General features: G+C 38.7%; 1 protein-coding gene across 1 annotated transcript; it reads left to right on the top strand.

Annotated features, from left to right (window-relative positions):
- The first annotated feature begins 11,082 nt into the window (after positions 1–11,082).
- LOC131312973 (berberine bridge enzyme-like 21) lies at positions 11,083–13,267 on the top strand. The gene has a single exon (XM_058341012.1). It carries the CDS (start codon positions 11,516–11,518, stop codon positions 13,097–13,099), a length of 1,584 nt encoding a protein of 527 aa, XP_058196995.1. The 5' UTR covers positions 11,083–11,515; the 3' UTR covers positions 13,100–13,267.
- The last annotated feature ends 5,461 nt before the right edge of the window (positions 13,268–18,728 follow it).

Raw genomic sequence — 18,728 nt, 5'->3', positions numbered from 1 at the left:
GTTCCAGGGATGGCCATCTCGGCCGATCCGTCTGAATCCGATCTGTTATCCGCTCCGAACGGGTCGGATATTCGGGGATTTTTTCGGATATCAGAGCAGATTCGGATTTTTTTTTAAAAAAAATTCGGAGATCGGATCGAATTCGAAGATCGGATCGAATCCGACCTCCGATCCGCTCCGCTCCAAATGCCCGACTATAAATACCTCTTATTTTTACCTGTTAGGGTTCTAACACAAAAACAAAGCACACCCAGCAGCCCAGCTCTACTGCTGACTTTCACCATCCACCCCAGTCGATCTCCCTCTCCAGTTGACGTCAAATGTCGACCAGGGTAAAATCTCTCTCTCTGACTCTTTCTCTCTCTCGTTCTCTCTTTCTCTCTTAAATCTCAGGCCCTTCTTTTACTTACAATAGTGTACCGAATGTCAAACTGAGAGCTCTAGTCTAGTCGCTTGTCCAATTCCATTTGCCATGTACAAAAGCAGTCAAGCTTTATAATAAGTAAAGGGGGTTTTGATGATTTGGGTGTTTGTAGTGGTAAAGGCGTTTCCTAGATAATTAGCCATTGGAAACGGTGATGGCCAATGGGGAGCATCTCACCTCCGTACACCATCTTCCAGTACCCTTCCAAGCTTGAATGTCCTACAAAATTTCATTTTTTTTTTGAAATTCGGATTCAGATCTCCATTCCTGGTTCGGAGCGGGGATGGAGGGCCAAGATATATATTCGTTCAGGGCGGATTCGGGTGCGGGTGGAAGGTTCGGATTCGGATATTGTAATATCCGCCTCTGATCCGCCCCGTTCCCATCCCTAAAAGGTTCAGATCTGTGGCACAATAGACTGGGACATATGAGTGAGAACGGAATGAAGGTTTTGCAAGCTAATAGGAAGCTACCAGGGTTAGAGTCAGTGGATATTGACATCTGTGAGGATTGCATCTTCGGCAAATAGAAACGGGTTAGCTTTTAGAAAGGCGGCAGGCCTCCTAGGGCTCAGAAACTAGAACTTGTCCATACAGATGTTTGGGGTCCAGCTACTGTGCATTCTCTTGGCGATTCTTACTACTTCGTTACTTTTGTCGACAATCACTCGAGGAAGGTATGGGTATTCTTCATGAAGCAGAAGTCAGAGGTCTTTGAGGTCTTCAAAAAGTGGAAAAACCATGGTTGAGAATGAAATAAATTTGAAAGTGAAGCGGTTGAGGTCTGATAATGGCAGAGAGTATGAACTGGGTGTGTTCAAGAAAGCCTGCGCTCTTTATGTGATTCGTTTAGAAAGGACACCCCCAGGGACTCTGCAGCATAATGACGTTGCAGAAAGGATGAACATGACTTTGACTGAGCGTGCGAGGAGCATGCGGATACACACAGGTTTGCCTAAGGAGTTTTGGGCAGATGCAGTTAGCACAGCAGCATATTTGATCAATCATGGGCCATCAGTTCCATTGAACTTTGGGATACCGAAAGAGATTTGGAGTGACAAAGAGGTAACTCTTTCACGTTTACGGGTTTTTGGTTGCATGTCTTATGTGCATATCAGCGATAAGGAAATGGATAAGCTTGACCCTAAATCGCAGAAGTGTATGTTCATTGGGTATGGAGGTAATGAATTTGGTTATCGTTTTTTTTATTATAAAAACATGAAGATAATCAGAAGTAAGGATGTTGTATTTAATGAAAGGGTAATGTACAAAGACAAGGATAGCAAACAGAATAGTGGGAATGACACTACAAATAGGGACACTTCAAAATACTTTGGGTTAGAGGATTTTTCAGATGACAGAGGGGTTGAGCCAAGTTCTAATAGGACAGATGGGGCAGTTTCAGATGAGGCAGTTCCAGAGACAGAGTCTAGCTCACTGGTCAGAGATTTGAAGAGGTCAACTAGGGTACCCAAACCTAATCCCAAGTACCTTTCGTCATTAGATTACTTGCTTTTGACAAACAGTGGTTGACAGACAGTGGAGAACCAGAGTGCTATGATGAGGCTTTAAAGGTTAGTGAGTCAACCAAGTGGAAGCATGCGATGCAGGATGAGATGGATTCTCGTTACTCTAATAAAACTTGGGATTTGGCTACTCTTCCCGCAAGAAAGAAGGCTTTGCACAATAAATGGGTTTTTTGAATTAAGCAAGAAAGTGATGGTAAGAAGAGGTGCAAGGCTAGATTGATAGTAAAGGGCTTTCAACAGAAGCAGGGGATCGATTATACAAAGATATTTTCCCTAGCTGTGAAGCACATCACTATCAGAGTGGTGTTGAATTTACTTGCTACGGAAAATCTTTTCCTTGAGCAGTTAGATGTGAAAATTACATTTCTTCACGGTGCCTTAAATGAAGAAATCTACATGAAGCAACCTGTTGGCTTCATTGAGAAAGGAAAAGAAGTGATGGTGTGTAGACTCAAGAAGAGTTTATATGGTTTGAAACAGGTTCCCAGACAGTGGTACAGAAAGTTTGATGGTTTTATGCAGCGCAACGGCTACAAGAGGTGCAATGTAGATCACTGTTGTTACTTCAAGAGGTTTGAATCCAGTTACATTGCTTTATTGCTTTATATCGACGATACGCTTGTAGTAGGATCCTGTGTTAGGGAGATAAATAGTTTGAAGCAACAGTTGGCAACAGAGTTTGCTATGAAGGATCTAGGTGCAGCAAAGCAGATACTTGGTATGAGAATCAGTAGGGATAGGACTTAGAGGATCTTGCGATTGAGTCAAGCTGAGTATATTGAACGTGTTTTGGAGAGGTTCAATCTACAAAGTGCTAAGGCAGTTAGCACGCCCTTGGGAAGTCAATTCAAACTTTCTCAGGGCAATCACCTAAAACAGATGCAGAGAAGGAGTACATGGCCAAGGTTCCTTATGCCTCGGTCATTAGTAGCCTGATGTATGCCTCGGTCATTAGTAGCCTGATGTATGCGATGGTATGCATGAGACCAGATATTGCCCATGCAGTGGAAGTTGTAAGCAGGTTTGTTAACAATCCAGAGAAACAGCATTGGGAAGCAGTCAAGTGGATCTTGCGTTACTTGAGAGGTACCACTGATTTGCCACTTTGTTTTGGGAGAGGGAAGTTGACAATACAGGGATATGTGGATGCAGACTTTGCCAGTGATCAGGATACGAGGTGAAGCACCACGGGGTATGTTTTATACTGTTGGTTCAACAGCGGTGAGTTGGGTTTCACGTCTGCAGAAAATAGTGACATTATCCATGACAGAAGCTGAGTATGTGGCCGTGACTGAGGCTGCAAAGGAGATGATTTAGTTGAAGAGTTTTTTGTAGGAGTTGGGTTTGAAGGAAGAGAACTGCGTCCTTTTCAGTGATAGCCAGAGTGCTATTCACCTTGCCAAAAATCCAATGTTCCACGCTAGCTAGGACGAAGCACATCGATTTGAGATACCATTTCATTCGTTCGCTTTTGAAGGATGGAGATTTGTTACTAGAGAAGATTTTGAGAAACAAAAATCCAGCAGATATGTTGACCAAACCTGTTATTGTTGAGAAACTAAAGTTTGGCCTTCATGTTTGAAAGAGATGATGGGGCTGTAGCCACACCAAGAGGGGTCAGATGACTATGTCTGCGTTGATTGAGATTATTTGGTTTTGCAGTTGTTTGTTTGCTGATACTTCGGTTATCTTTAAGTGGGAGATTGTTAGGGGTGCAGACAACCTTCAACAGTGATTTAGCTCGAGGGTGTGGGGGTGGACCGCAGTTCGGGGTGCGACTTTAAGAGCACACCGAACTATAGCGAAAATGATATTTCAAGGACTTGTGGTGTAATTTTCACATAGGGACCCGACCTATTTACACTGCAGTTTGTATGTAATTAGGTTAACATGGTTTTAGAAAAAAAATAGAGAGAGGCGAGAGAAAACACAAGTCTGAGAGAGATTGTGAGAAGACTTTTACCCTTGGTTCGATTTCATAGTAGACTGGTGTGGCTCCCGTGGTTTTTCCTCGAGTTGAGGTTTTCCACATATATCTTGTATTCTTTCTTTTCTTGTTCGTTACGCACTATTTTTTGTTTGCTTGCGATTTCTGTGATCTTAGTTTCCAAGATCCGTAGTGCGTTGTAAGTTGAACAAGGAGTTCAATTCCTAACAAGAGGATTATATATTACACACTAATGAATCAATTTAGTGTTTTAGCCACTAGCTAGCAAATACCTTAGGCAAGGACAATTCCAACCGGGGTACGTAGTATCGTAGGCACGGGCAAACACTAGTATATAAATACTAGTGCATGCCTTCAGGCATGACTCGAACAATTTGTAGATGCAAATAAATACTGGACATTGAACCCAAAATATCATCTAATAAATTTCAATTTTGCGAAAAACAATAATCCAAGCATATTCATTGACATGTTTAACTTGAATAAGCAAATAAATAACAAATAATTTTTCTGAAAGAACCGACATTTTAAAATTTAAGCACATCAACTAGTGCTTTGCATGCATCAACTAAATCAGTAAAAATCTAAGCACCCCAACTAGTGCTTTGCATTTAACAACATATATAAGAGCAAATCTAAACACACCAGCCAATGATCTACATTATAATACTTACAAATCTGAAGGGTAGCGATTCGACAAACTTTGAGTAGTATTTCTGCACAAAATTAAAAATAAATAAATACAAAAAACCAATAAACATCCATAAAGTCATTACTTCCAATTCAAATAAAAATGCAAAAAATGCAAAAAATAAAATAATAAGCATCAATAAGAATAAGAAAAGAGAAATGATGCCGAGTGAGACTGATATACCTTATTAGTTCGTCATTGCCACAATGTTGTTGTATTGATCATCTTGAGATTCATAAATTCTCCATCCAAGTCCTATAAAAGCAAAATAGTTTATACCGTGAATATTCTTTTTCGAGATAATTATCAAAAGAAACTTTTAAAAAATGTCAACCTTTACAAAACTTCATGGAATAAGACCAAACTAAAACCATACTTATTTTCGACCTACATGCATGTTTGATCACTCGTAAGTGGAATGCCTCATCAACAGACAAAAAAAAAAAAAAACCTCCAAATATTGCTGAATACCACACCAATCAGCGGAGACCATGACAATCGGCAAAGACCACAAATAGATCACAGCCAAAAAAAATCCTAAATTCTTATCATGATTAAGATGCCCATCCTTCGATTCCAGCAATAAAAGCAGAGTTTCAAGCTTGATTAAGATATATGTAAATGTGACTAACTGGGATCCTTAACCATTCCCCCACCCACCCACAGATTTAGGGAATTGCTAATGCATTAGATCATCTCCATTGTAATAAGCAAATTGGTGTGGATAAACAAATTTAACAACAATACTCAAAAAACACCCCACATTGTAATAAGTAAAGTTACAAGTCTTTTAGCAAATAACCAAATTGTAAAGACCAGTAATTTTCGTTTAGTAAAGTTTAATTGTTTCATAAAAGATAAATGGCGATATTATATGGAAAAATATGTTTGTGGGTCAATGTGCAAGGATGTGGAAGAGTTGGGTATTAGTGTAAAATGCATATGAGTGTATATATATAAATATTAGGCGCGCATGTGTGTAGAGAAGTGATTTTCCCACACACACAACTGTCGTCCCTCTATTCTTCCTCTCCGGCGTCTCTGTCTCTCACTTTTGCTCTCTTTCTCTCAAAACTCCACCCAATCACTCAAAATCCAGACCAATCAACCTTCATTCCGCATTCTACTCGAGGTTTTGAGCTAGCTTTTCGTTGGTTGGAACTCGGTGTGGTGTATTTCAGTCGAATCGAGGTTTTTGGAAGCTAGGGCTCGTAAATCTTGTGGGTTTCGTTCTTAAGACTCGAGGTAGGGATTCTAATTCTCAATATATGTAAAAGAAGTGTTTCCTTACCTTGATTCGTGCTTATGATTGTTGTTGTTGAACTCTTGAAAATCTGCAAAAAATCTGCTCGAATTGACCGAGTATCGATACCACTCTACTTGGCATTGATACCAATTCGTCTGGAATGTTTCTTAGCCATCTGTATCAATACCATTTTGAATAGTATCGATACATATTGTTTATGGACAATTTTGCTGCATTTGTTCTATACTCCATTGTTTTGACCCCCCGATCACTTCTAACTTGTTTTAAGCACCTCCAAATCACCCTATAGTATGATTATTCGTACTCGTTGAGTTCGTGGAGTATATTTGCAACTTTAGCCCTTGTTCTGTAGAATTTGACGTTGGTAACTATATGAACCACAACTGAATTGAAATGACACATTATGAGAGTATGAGATTCTTGGACACTTATTGACACAACAAGAACATTCAAGACCCATCAACGGGTTTATGCCTGGCAGGGGGTATCGGGATCCCTTAATTGACCCGGAAAGAGCAAAAGCTCGTATTGTTACATTCAGGACCTACCAATGGGTACGGTACCTAACAGGAGGTATCGAGATCCCTTAATTGGCCCGGTAGGAGTTTCGGCTCATGACACTTCCGACAAAAAACGTTGGACACATGGAAGATGGGAATAGTTCTAATTTGAGTTGCATGATGTTCTCTAGGTTGTTGTTTGGGGATTGTTGAGACAAGATTGTTGATTATCCTATGGTCTTTATTCTTGTTCCTATCTTGAAATCATTTTAGCATTTCATTTGTATATAATGTTAGTGTAAAATTTCGTACTGGGATAGTGTAACTCAAACCTATTACCATTTTCAGGTACTAACCCGGGACAATAGCATGCATGATTGGAGTGCTTGGAAGTGGAAAACTCTTTTGAAAGCTAACATACAGGAGTTACTTAGCCATCTTTGTAAATGTCTTTTGGAAGATGTATTTGTAACTTCATTTTATATTTCTTTTGACTTAAGAATATTGTAAACCCTTAACTCTTGAATACTCGGTACTTATGTTAATTCGGGCCTTCGAGTCAATGATGTAATCTTTTGAAAACTCTTGGATGTGGAGGTACAATTATGGATGTGGAAATGTTGAACTTCTTTGGGGTATCATATGGTTTATTGTGAGATTTTATTGATGGAAATTATTTATATTTATGTTGAAAATCGAGGGCGCGACACAAATTCCACTCATTTCATAACCAAACTTAACAACTTTTATCAATAACCAAAACTTAATAACTCAAAAACACCCCGCATTGGAATTGTCTTATCGAGACGAATAATTTGGTATGGTCGGATGCGTGATCGAAACTCATTTGCGATTGGACAAATGTGTATTGTGTATTGTGGAGGGATTTTTTGGTTAGGAATGCAAAAGTAATCAATGTGGAGGTAGAGGTTGTTAAGTTTGATTATGGACTAAATAGATAATCAAATGTTAACGCGGTACATTTTGGTTATTGGTTTTGATTATTACCATTGCGGATGCTCCTACATGCACGATTTTCGGATAGAAATGTAGCACAGTTCGATCTAGCAGTGGGTGTGAGTGGCTAGGTCGATGCTGACTGTGTTAGAGGCGGTGGTGGCGGTTGTGTGTGTGTGTGTGGGGGGGGGGGGGGAAGATGATTGAGAGAGCAAGGGAGGGAGAGATCTCGTGGTGGTGCTGGCTAGGTCGGTGCTTGCTATGTTAGTGGCAGCAGCAGCGGTCGGATGTGGGGGAGAGAGACGATTGAAAGAGTGAGGGAGAGAGATATCTCATGGTGCTGTGCTGGTGGAGGGAGTGGCACCGCTAGTGGTGCTAAGAGGTGCGGTGCTGCTGCTTGTATCAGTGAGGGAGGGGAGTGGCGGTGGGTAAGAGAGGGACGATCAGTGCTAGTGTGGGACTGTGGTGGTGGCGTGAGGGTAAGGGAGATAGAACGTTTGGGGGGCTAGGACTTTTGTTCTAAGGGTGGGACGTGGTCACATGAGGGAGAGGGAATTGGATCAATGGTGGAGGTTTATGGGTAGATTTCAACGATTAAGATTTATGTAAGACATAAGATTTGAAAACTAAGCTCCCTTATTATATAGATATAACGTGTATGAATGATGTATTTAGCAATTTTTTAAAATTACATTGTGAAATATAGTTTTGTACTTCATTGATTAAAAGTCTCCAACTATTTTTTTCATTTTTTGATAATTAGGAAGAACTGATGATTAAGTAACATAACGACGTGGAATAACAATTATGTTTTTTGGTTCAAAATATTTTGTGTTCTTCGTCTAATTTTTGGTAATTGAAAGTCTCCAACAACGTATTTCTTTCCTTATTTTAATATAACATTTAAGTTACTGAGGGGTAATGTGTTATTTCCAAAAAATCTAGCGGGTAACTTGGACTTCTCATCTCCAACAATTAGAAATGGAAAAAGAGAATGTGAAAAACTCATCCCCTTATTTTTTTACTTTTGCTCTGAAAACACAAAAACCAAAAATGCATTCTACCAAAACTCTGGTCAGCCACCCAAAATTCTAAAAATGCAAAATGAAAAGTTGAAAAATAGACATCCGCTCACTGCATTGATGGTTTTACGTTTAAAATCTATCCAATCAAATTCACTTACCTTCTGATTGCATCCGTTGGAAAAAAGACCGATCCAAGGATGCTACCAGTACCAAGTGCAAAACATCAAATGATGTCTTTTTGACCATGCAAAGCGACAACCCTCAAAACTATGTCGTTTTGGCCCCTTAAAAAACTAGAAAAAGCTATGTCGTTTGGATCCAGCTTTCAATCCTTAATTTCCAGACTCTACTTGAAACTTTCGCATTTCCAGATTGCTGTCACTTTTAACACTTAAAACTTTCGCATTTGTAAGGCAACAAAAATGTAAACCAACTGGGGTTAGTTCAGTTGGTCAGGATTCTTGTATCTCAATAGGAGGTCAAGATGTCGAGTCTCTCTACCTGCGTGTGAGTGTCTTTCCTTAGAGGACTAAGCTCTTTCTTTGTTTGTACCTTATAATGGGCTTATTTCTTGAATTGGTTGAGTTGTTGAGATTGTTTATCTCGTGGATTCTCACAATTGATGTATATTTCTTGAATTGGTTGAGTTTTTGAGCTTGGTTGTCTCGTGAACTCTCACAATTGATGTAGTGTCCCGAATTTGTACTATGTACTTCATATCTGATGTAAAATAATCTCTTATATTGATTGGGGGAAAAAAAAGCAACAAAAATGTGAAATTTGCTTCCTGATTGTAATATCCTTTTCGATTCAATTTCTAATGCCAACAGAAACTTGTACTAATATAAAGCATAAAAAACGGATCTTGTAATTTTGCTTCTTGCATGGTCATCCATGAAAACATAACTCAATGTATGTTAAGAAAATAGAGTCTCATATTGTTTGGGAGTGGAATGAGTGATCACTTAATAACATTTGTGACCTTTCCACTCATTGCCAATTGGTTTTGAGATGGATATAAAGTTTTCATATGGTATCAGAGCAGGGCCTATTCCATCCCATATTTTATAAAATTCACAATCCACACCTCGCGATGACAGACCACCGAAAAGGCTGCACGATGATAGGACCCAAAAAGTGGCCACATATGACAGACCTCAAACACGGTTGCGCGTGAGGGGGGAATGTTAAGGAAATGAATCCCACATTGCTTGGGAGTGGAATGGGTGATCACTTAATAACATCTAAGATCTCTCAACTCATTGCCAATTGGTTTTGAAATGGACATAAAATTTCTACATGGTATCAGAGCGGGGCCCGTTCCACCCCACATTTTATAAAAATTCACAATCCACACCCCACGATAACAGACCAGCAAAAAGGCTGCACGATGATAGGACCCAAAAAGTGGCCACACGTGACAAACCTGAAAATGCGGCTGCATGTGGGGGGATGTTAAGAAAATAGAGTCCCACATTACTTGGGAGTGAAATGGGTGATCGCTTAATAACATTTGGGATCTCTCCACTCATTATCAATTAATTTTGAGATGAATATAAAGTTTTCACACTTGGTAGGTTTGACAAATATAGTCATGAAAACGTAAAGCAACAACAGTAGATGCAATCAGGCACGCGAATGGGAAACATCGTCAGAGGATGTTCCTTTCCTCAATGTGGATCAAAAAAGGCGTAGCTTTTTTAGCAGTAGTAGTTTTTAAGGGACCAAAACGACATAGTTTTGAGGGTTGATGTGGAAACGGCATCGTTTTGCCGGCTCTACACACCATCAAGATGCTTGACAGCATTTTCAGATCTATTTTATTTTTTTTTGAACGGCAAAGAAGAAATTTTATTAAGAGGGAAAAGGAGATGCAGAAAAATAGGAAAAGAAAAGGAAAAGCAGCATCACAACGCCAAGAATACATCTCAACGAGGTTGATATCTATCCTGGCAAAAATTATATGCCAAGAACCCCAAGCTAGTTGATAGGAATACCTGGATCCTTATGGTTTAATATTAGGGGAATGCTAGGTACAAAGAAAACTTACCCCGAAAGTATCCCGAAAACAACAATCAATAGTTGAGAATCACTTTGATGATTATGTCACACACATTAAAGTGAATCTCAACCACTAGTTGATCTTTTCGGGGTACTTTCGGGATAAATTTTCTTTGTCCCTAGCATTTCTGTTAATGTTATTGAATGTAAAAACTTGACCATAGTTCATAGTCATAGTTTTTAGTCATAGTTTTTGACGTTTTCCGTTTATAATTGTATTAATAACCATTCGAACTATGATTAAAGTAGAATGACAAAAATTTTAAGGAAAATTTCAAAATACCCCCAAATTTAATACTCAATGTCAAATAGATTCCCAAACATTCAAAAAAAAAAAAATTTTCTCCCAAAATTATCTTCCATTAAACCCTTTCCGTAAAAAATTTGTGTTTTCTTCAAGGCATCAAACAAATGGGCCATTATTCAAATACATTAAATCCCTATTATTCTTCCAAGAAGGATTGCTCCTTGCTCTGGTAAAAGTGAAAGCGTGTGGACTTCACTTCACTTCCAACGTGGATCCGACACGCTGCAATCCACGTTGCTTTTGTGAGAGGGAGTGGCACTGCTCTCGGAACATGGAATAATTCTCTTGATTTAAAGCAATTTACACAGAGAATCTTGTGGCTCTAAAAAATCGCAATTTAAATAGGCGTAGAAATTGTTAGTGTAGATGTTTTCCCAACTTGTATGGCTGGCCAGACCAGATAAGATGGTACAGTACTAGTACTATTATTCCCTTCTGACTCTTGTCTTTTCATATTTTCTTAATTAATAGAGTAAAATTTTCCCAGTCATACCCTTCATCAAGCCGTTTAGGAAAGGAAACTTCTTCATGATCTCCCCATCATTTTAATTAGTAAACTGCATATGCATATATATAAAGGCTAAGATTTCCGATTTCCTTTGTCGAATTTTCCAGTCAAACATAGCCCTAAAAACCTCCTTTTGAAGATTCTCACCCGTTTTCAGTCTTTAATTGCATCCCTAAACCCAAGCCCCAATTTCTCCATACACGGAAGGAGATCAACTTTTATACTTGTATATAACCACCACCCATAATCCCTCCAGACCAAAACCAAAATCAAAACCAAAATCAGAAAAAAAAAAAAAAATGGGCAAATTTCCCTCACTTGTTTTCTTTTTCCTTTTCGTTTCTTCTCTTTCATTGGCATGCTCCGATTCCTCCTATCAAACATTCCTCCAATGCCTCAAAACAAAATCACCCCCCCAATCACCAGAAATCTCCTCAATCCTCTACGACCCAACCAACTCCTCCTTCCAAACCGTCCTCCAATCCTACGTCCGTAACCGCCGCTTCAACCGGTCCACCACCCCTAAACCCCTCCTCATCGTCACCCCCAAAACCGAGACCCATGTTTCATACGCCGTCCTCTGCGCCCAAGCCATCAACATCCAACTCAAAATCCGCAGCGGCGGCCACGACTACGACGGAATCTCCTACGTCTCCGACCAACCCTTCATTATCCTCGACATGTTCAACCTCCGGTCCATCTCTATCGACCTCCCAACCCAAACCGCTTGGGTCCAAGCCGGTGCCCAACTCGGCGAGCTCTACTACCAAATATCCACCAAAAGCAAAACCCTCGGTTTCCCGGCCGGCGTTTGCCCCACCGTCGGCGTCGGTGGCCACCTCAGCGGCGGCGGATACGGCAACATGCTCAGAAAATACGGCCTGTCCGTCGATCACGTGACCGACGCGAGAATCGTGGACGTGAAAGGTAGGATTTTGGACAGGAAAGCAATGGGAGAGGATTTGTTCTGGGCCATTAGAGGTGGCGGTGGGGCTAGCTTTGGAGTGGTCTTGGCTTACAAAATTGGGCTGGTTCCCGTGCCGGAAACCGTAACCGTTTTCCGCGTCGAACGGACGTTGGCGCAGAACGCTACGGAGGTTGTTTATAGGTGGCAGTACGTTGCTGATAAGATTGATAATGGTTTGTTCATAAGGCTTTTGTTGCAGCCTGTCACTGTTAATAAAACCAGGACGATTAGAGCATCGTTCATTGGAGAGTTTCTGGGTGATTGTGTGAAACTTATGGAAGTGGTTGGGAATGGATTTCCGGAATTGGGATTCAAGAAAGAAGATTGTATGGAGATGAGTTGGATTGGATCTGTTCTTTACTGGGCGAATTTTGATAACGGTACGAAACCGCAAGTACTGCTGAACAGGACTCCGGATTCCTTGAATTTCGGGAAGAGGAAATCGGATTACGTGCAGAATCCAATTTCCAAAGACGGGTTGGAGTGGATTTGGAAGAAGATGATTGAAGTGGGGAAAACAGGATTTGTTTTCAACCCATATGGAGGGAGAATGAGCGAGATCCCGGTGGGGGAAACGCCGTTCCCTCACCGGGCTGGGAATATATTCAAGATGCAGTACTCTGTGAATTGGAATGAAGAAGGGGTTGATGCAGATAAAGACTATATAAATCAGATTAGGAGACTATATAGTTATATGACTCCTTTTGTGTCAAAATCTCCCAGGGGTGCATATTTGAACTATAGGGATCTTGATATTGGTACTAGTGCGAATGGGAAGAACAGTTATGAGGAAGGGAAGGTTTATGGGGAAAAGTATTTCTTGGGGAATTATGCTAGGTTGGTGAAAGTGAAGACCATGGTTGATCCAGGGAATTTCTTCAGGAATGAACAGAGTATTCCACCATTTCCATCGTAGAGGAGGAACAGAGGAAAGTTCAGATACAGGGATGTTGATTTATCGTAGTAGTATTAGTTTGTTGGTAACCGCTTTGATTATTATGCTACATTGATGATAGTTTTAGGCATTTTGAGGCCTTTTACCGAAGTGTCTGGTGATGAGAAATAAACGTACAATTTGTATCTCTATGATGCTCTTTCCATGTTTGGTTGCTTATAGTAGTAGCTCATATATATTAATTATTTTTGGCTTTGTTTGTTTGGTTGGTAGACTTTGTGAAATGATTTATCCAAGATTAAAGAGGAAAAGAAAATTGGTAGGGAAAAACACCTGCCTTTTCAGCTTATTGTTGGTTCCTCTTTTTCTCTAAGTTTTACTCGAGCCTGCCTGACTGCCTGAGAGAGACTTTTGTATCCCAACTGGAAAGGACTCAAACAGAGAGAGAGAGAGAGAGAGAGAGAGAGAGAGTGTGCGCTCTCTTTTTATACCATACATACATAAAAAGGCATGAACCCGTAAGCATGCCCGCGATCGAGTCCCCAAAGCATTGTGTAAGACATTACTACACTTTGGGTATTGTTTCTAAGAGCAGTCTGCTTTATGTTACTAAAATAAAATATAGCATGAAAGAACTGGGTGCTCTTCCTCCTGCTAGTATATATACAAATTGAGCATATATATACCAATCAAAAGTATAAAAAGATTTCTCACAATCCCATGTGGGGCCATTATCCAATTTTTCAAAATAAAAAGATTGGATCGAATATCTATACATATTTAATTGAGCTGATTTATTATGGGTCCACTTGAGATTTTTCTTTTAAAATTATTGAACGGATCGAATCATCCGTGCAGTACTCAAAATAAACCCCACATAACGTGCGGTGGCCACCCATACGGTTACTCTTATCATTTCTGTAATCTGATGCCAAGCACCAAAATCTAGTGAAGTCTGAAGTCATGAGAGGAAACTTTTGCAGAAAGTCTACCCACACAGCAAATCTGTGCACAGATTGTGCACAGATTTTGTTGTGGGGTCCACCATGAGTTTCACACAAATCATCCGAATCGTTCATTAAATGTAAAACATTTTTTAAAGGGTCCACGTAAAAAATAAGCTCAATCCGATACATATAGATAATGAAAAGTTATATAGCTGGATCAAGTATCTATATGTATCAGATTGAACTTATTTTCTACAGGAATCCTTGAAAAAATATTTTACATTTAATGAACGGCTAGGATGATTTGTGTGGAACCCGTGGTGGGCCCCACAACGAAATCTGTGCACAATCTGTGCACAGATCTGCTGTGTGTGTAGCAGAACTCAAACTTTTGAGACATGTCGGTAGCCATGTTCATATATATATATAGAGAGAGTCCCCTTCTCCTAAGGACTACCTTATTTTAATAAAATAAGGACCTTCCTCTCCCGATTAAATTTTGATGATTTGAGTTACTCAATGTATTCAGAACGTGATTTTAAGGGTACCCGCGAGAAATCAGCAAAAAAAAAAAACCAGGAAGGGCTTTATTCGAGCAGTTTTTATTATGTTTTTATCAAACAATTCAAATAAAAACTGCTCAAATCAAGCCCTTCCCGGTCATTTTTTTTGCCTAATCATCGCGGGTACCTTTAAAATCACGTTCTGAACACATTGAGCGGATCGGATTATCAAAATTCAATTAGAAAATGGGAGAAATGGGAAGGTCCTTATTTTAGTTAAAATAAGGACCTCCTTATTTGAAAATAACTATATATATATATATATATATATATATATATATCACTAGTTACTACAGTATATTATATACAGACAGATGTCTACATGCAAAGTAATCAAGTAGTACTCCTGTTCCCTATATTAAATTAAGTAGGGGTTGCCACATGCGTGTTTGGTGCAGATATATTAGTCCTTGTAGCTTTTTTAAAGATGAGTCCAGATTCATCAACAAATTAAGACGAATGTTATGTCATCAAGAAATGAATAAAAAAATAAACTATGCAGAATGATTTTGGCGTAAAGATATAGAGACCGTTTTCATGTATCATAGTACGTAGCAAAGAAAAAAAGTGGTAGTATTTACAACCCTTAGACCAATTTTATTTCTCATCATGCTGGTTTTACATAAATGAAAGTTCTAGTCACAAATATATTTCTCATTATTTTTCTTACTCGTACACATCTGTGTCTCTAGTGCTCAGAGGTGAGATTGTATGAAATATCCGGGGTGCGAACGCTGCTACAGGTACAACAACTGTTGTACAGCAGCTGTGCACAAACTATTTTTGTGCTCGTCTCGAGTATTTTGAAGCAAAATTGGATGATTTGTAAACACCCTTCCTGATATCGGATTGAAGTGATTTTTTACGGGAACTATAAACGAAGTATTTTGAACAACATGAGCGGTTTCGATTATCTTTGCGGGATCCGAGAAGGACACAAAAATGATTTGTGCGCGGCTGCTTTACAGCAGCTGCTGCTTTACCGTAAATTTTGCGGTAATACTGACCCATGGACACTGGTAGTGTATTGATATGTGTGTGGATCAGTTCACTTCAAAGTCTCATAAAAATAATTTATGCTATTTTATTAATTATAAAATTAATTAAGGCTCCGTTTGTTTTGATGTAAAATATTTTACAATGTAAAAAAATATTTTTTCTGAAAATAAATTTCAAACATTTATTTTTTAGTGTTTGGTTGACAGATGAAATATTTTCAGAAATTGACAAAATAATGTAGAGAGAGGGGGGGAGGGACTTAATCGGTAGAGAGATCTGAAAATATTGGAATTGAACGTGGGTCAGGACCGACGATCGAAGAAACTAAGCAGTGAAAATTGCAGTAGAGGGCAACTGGTTCATTTCGGAAAATAACTTATGGAAGATTTAAGGATAAATCATTTTTATCCAATTAATGAAAAATATTTTACATTTAAAATGTTTTTCTCATTTTTTACACCACCAAACTGTAACGCCCCGATTTTTAAAACTAAAATCGGAGGTTTAAATATTAATTTCTAAAAATTTATTAAATTAAAATTCGAAATCCAAACCGGATAATTCACCCTAAAGTTTCGTCTATTACAAATTATCGCAGAAATACTGAAAATAGTCTTTGTGGTAATAAACTAAACAAAATCACAGAGCCATCCTCTAAGTTTGATACGGATCCCAAGCATATTCTGGCTCAGCTCCCACCTCTGGGTTCTCTTCAGCATAAAACTGTTCACCTTCGGGATTTGGTGTTTCTTCTTGATTATCTGCAAAATCTGGCACGGAAGCCAGGCAATCCGTACCTGAGTGAACGAGTTCACCCCGAAGTATAATCCAACCCAACTACCCTTCTTACTTTACAGACAGCATGCAACAGGATAATAATAGTGCGAAAAAAATAACACAGAGATTGTTCCACATAATCAGTTTATTACTATCCATTAACTTGTCGTGTAATCTAAGATCTCCTCCGCGGGATCTTTCCTCCCCAACCACTAGTCATGCTCGGTCCCATGAGATCACTTCCCTTTGCTGTCGCAGATGCATCTAAGTTATGTACCGAGTATGCATCCCAATAACTACAACAAGGGGAAAGCTTATCATGCCTGAATCACGACTAGGGTTCGCTTATCTTATGTACCACTTCACAAACCACATCACAATCACCACTGGACACCCGCCAGTATATCAATTCATCACTGGACACCCGCCAGTCTATCAATTTATCACTGGACACCCGCCAGTTTCAATCTCATCACAAATCTCAACATCACGCCTGCAGGCAATCTAGAAATAAAACTTTCCAATTCATCCATTATCTAGTATCGTCTATGTGAACTCTATTCGCATACCACCCCATGTCTCTAGGGTCCAATCTATCACTCAAATTAATGCAATATACAACGAATCAATAATAATTAAAACAATTAATAAACAACGTAATCACGCAACTTATTATGAACGGGCCGTTGCCCTTAATCTTGTATAGTCACAATGTCAACAATAAAGTAAGAGTTTTAAAAGGAATTTAAAAGGAAGATTTTCCAGGCTTTTATTAATTAATTCTAAGATAATAGATTAATTAAAAACTAATTAAATACATTAATTGGATAAAAATATTGAAATATTTATCATGACTTTAATAAAAGTCCTAAAGGTCCTATGCAACCAGTGGAGTGTTAAAAGTTGGGTTTGGAAGGTCACGGGATTAATTTAAATAAAGACGTTTAAATAAAGTGGCCGAAAGTGAATTAAATAGATAATAAATAATTACAAATTTAAAATATTCTACTGTTAACAATATTTCATCCTCAGAATATAGAGAGTCTAAATAAAATTATTCGGGCATTTATAATAAGGTTATAAGGTCGTAAAGAATTTTTGATTGAAAACGCTATAGAAATAACAATAAATAGTAAATTAAATAAAAAATATATTATCTTAACAAGATATTATCTTTGAGATGCAAGAAGTCTAGGAAAAATTAGTTTGGGTGTTAAAACGTTGTTTGGAAGGTCGCAAATATTTTTCGTGTGTAAACTTTAATAGATAACGAACAAATAATTTAATAAATAGATAATTAAATAAAAAAATATGATCTTAACAAGTTATGATCTTTGAAGTATGAAAAGTCTAGGAAAAATAGTTCGGGGGTCGAAAACGATGTTCGGAAGGTCGAAAAGTCGATTCGAAACGAAACAGTGTACACCTCAAGGTTGGACCAGTCAACCTTGCGGCTGGAGCCTCCACCGCAACATTGGCTCTGGTTCTTGCGGTCCGCAGGTTGCGGCCGCAAGGTTCGTGACAGCTTCGTTTTTTTTTTGTTTTTCTCACGGTTTTCGATGCATGGGACCATAAGGGGCATAGGGTTAAGCATAAAAACAATAAATATACTTAGAGGAGTGTTTGGAATGAATTATACTACCTTGAATCGGATCGAATGGATTAAAAACCGAAACTTGAATTTTTTTGGGAAGATGAATTCGGTTTCTTCAATCGGGGAACCTTGGGATCAAATTGGCCGACGTTTAGCGATGCTAGGAGTGGTAGAAACAGATTGGAATGGTCAATTCGGGTTTTGATTGGCTTCGGAAAGGAAACCCACTTTTCTCTCTCTCTTTTTCTCTCTCTAGAACTCCATTGATTGGAGTTCGATATTTCTCAAATTTCTCTCTCTCTGTGGACTCGTGAAATATGGGGAGTGGCGTGGTGTGCCCTAGGGTCGGGGTTATAGGATATATATAAGGGAATTTTTATAAAAGTTGATGAAAGTTTGAGTTTAAAAAGGATTCTAATACTAGGCTTGAGATGGACGAAAAAGGAGTGGAGATGTGATCAGAGAGAGGGAGTAGAGTCTGAGTAGGAGAGGGAGAGGTGGAAGAAATTTTCGTAATATGCATGCATGCAAATAAAAAAAAATAAGATAGGATAATTAGAATAGGATAATTATGTTTGATATAAATATATCCTATTAAAGAATAATTAATCTTTATTATCAATAATACTAATTATATGATATTATTATTAATAAAAATATCGGGTTGTTACACAAACACCGAAAAATAGGTAAAATATTTTACCGAAAAATATTTTATGCCTAAACAAACGGAGCCTAATTAACTATCAAATCATTTTTGGAGGATCCGG

This window comes from Rhododendron vialii, chromosome 13a (genome assembly GCF_030253575.1).
Source record: "Rhododendron vialii isolate Sample 1 chromosome 13a, ASM3025357v1".
NCBI classification, from domain to species: domain Eukaryota; kingdom Viridiplantae; phylum Streptophyta; class Magnoliopsida; order Ericales; family Ericaceae; genus Rhododendron; species Rhododendron vialii.
Note: the sequence above shows the minus strand (reverse complement) of the source record. Positions and strands in the feature narration are given on the sequence as shown.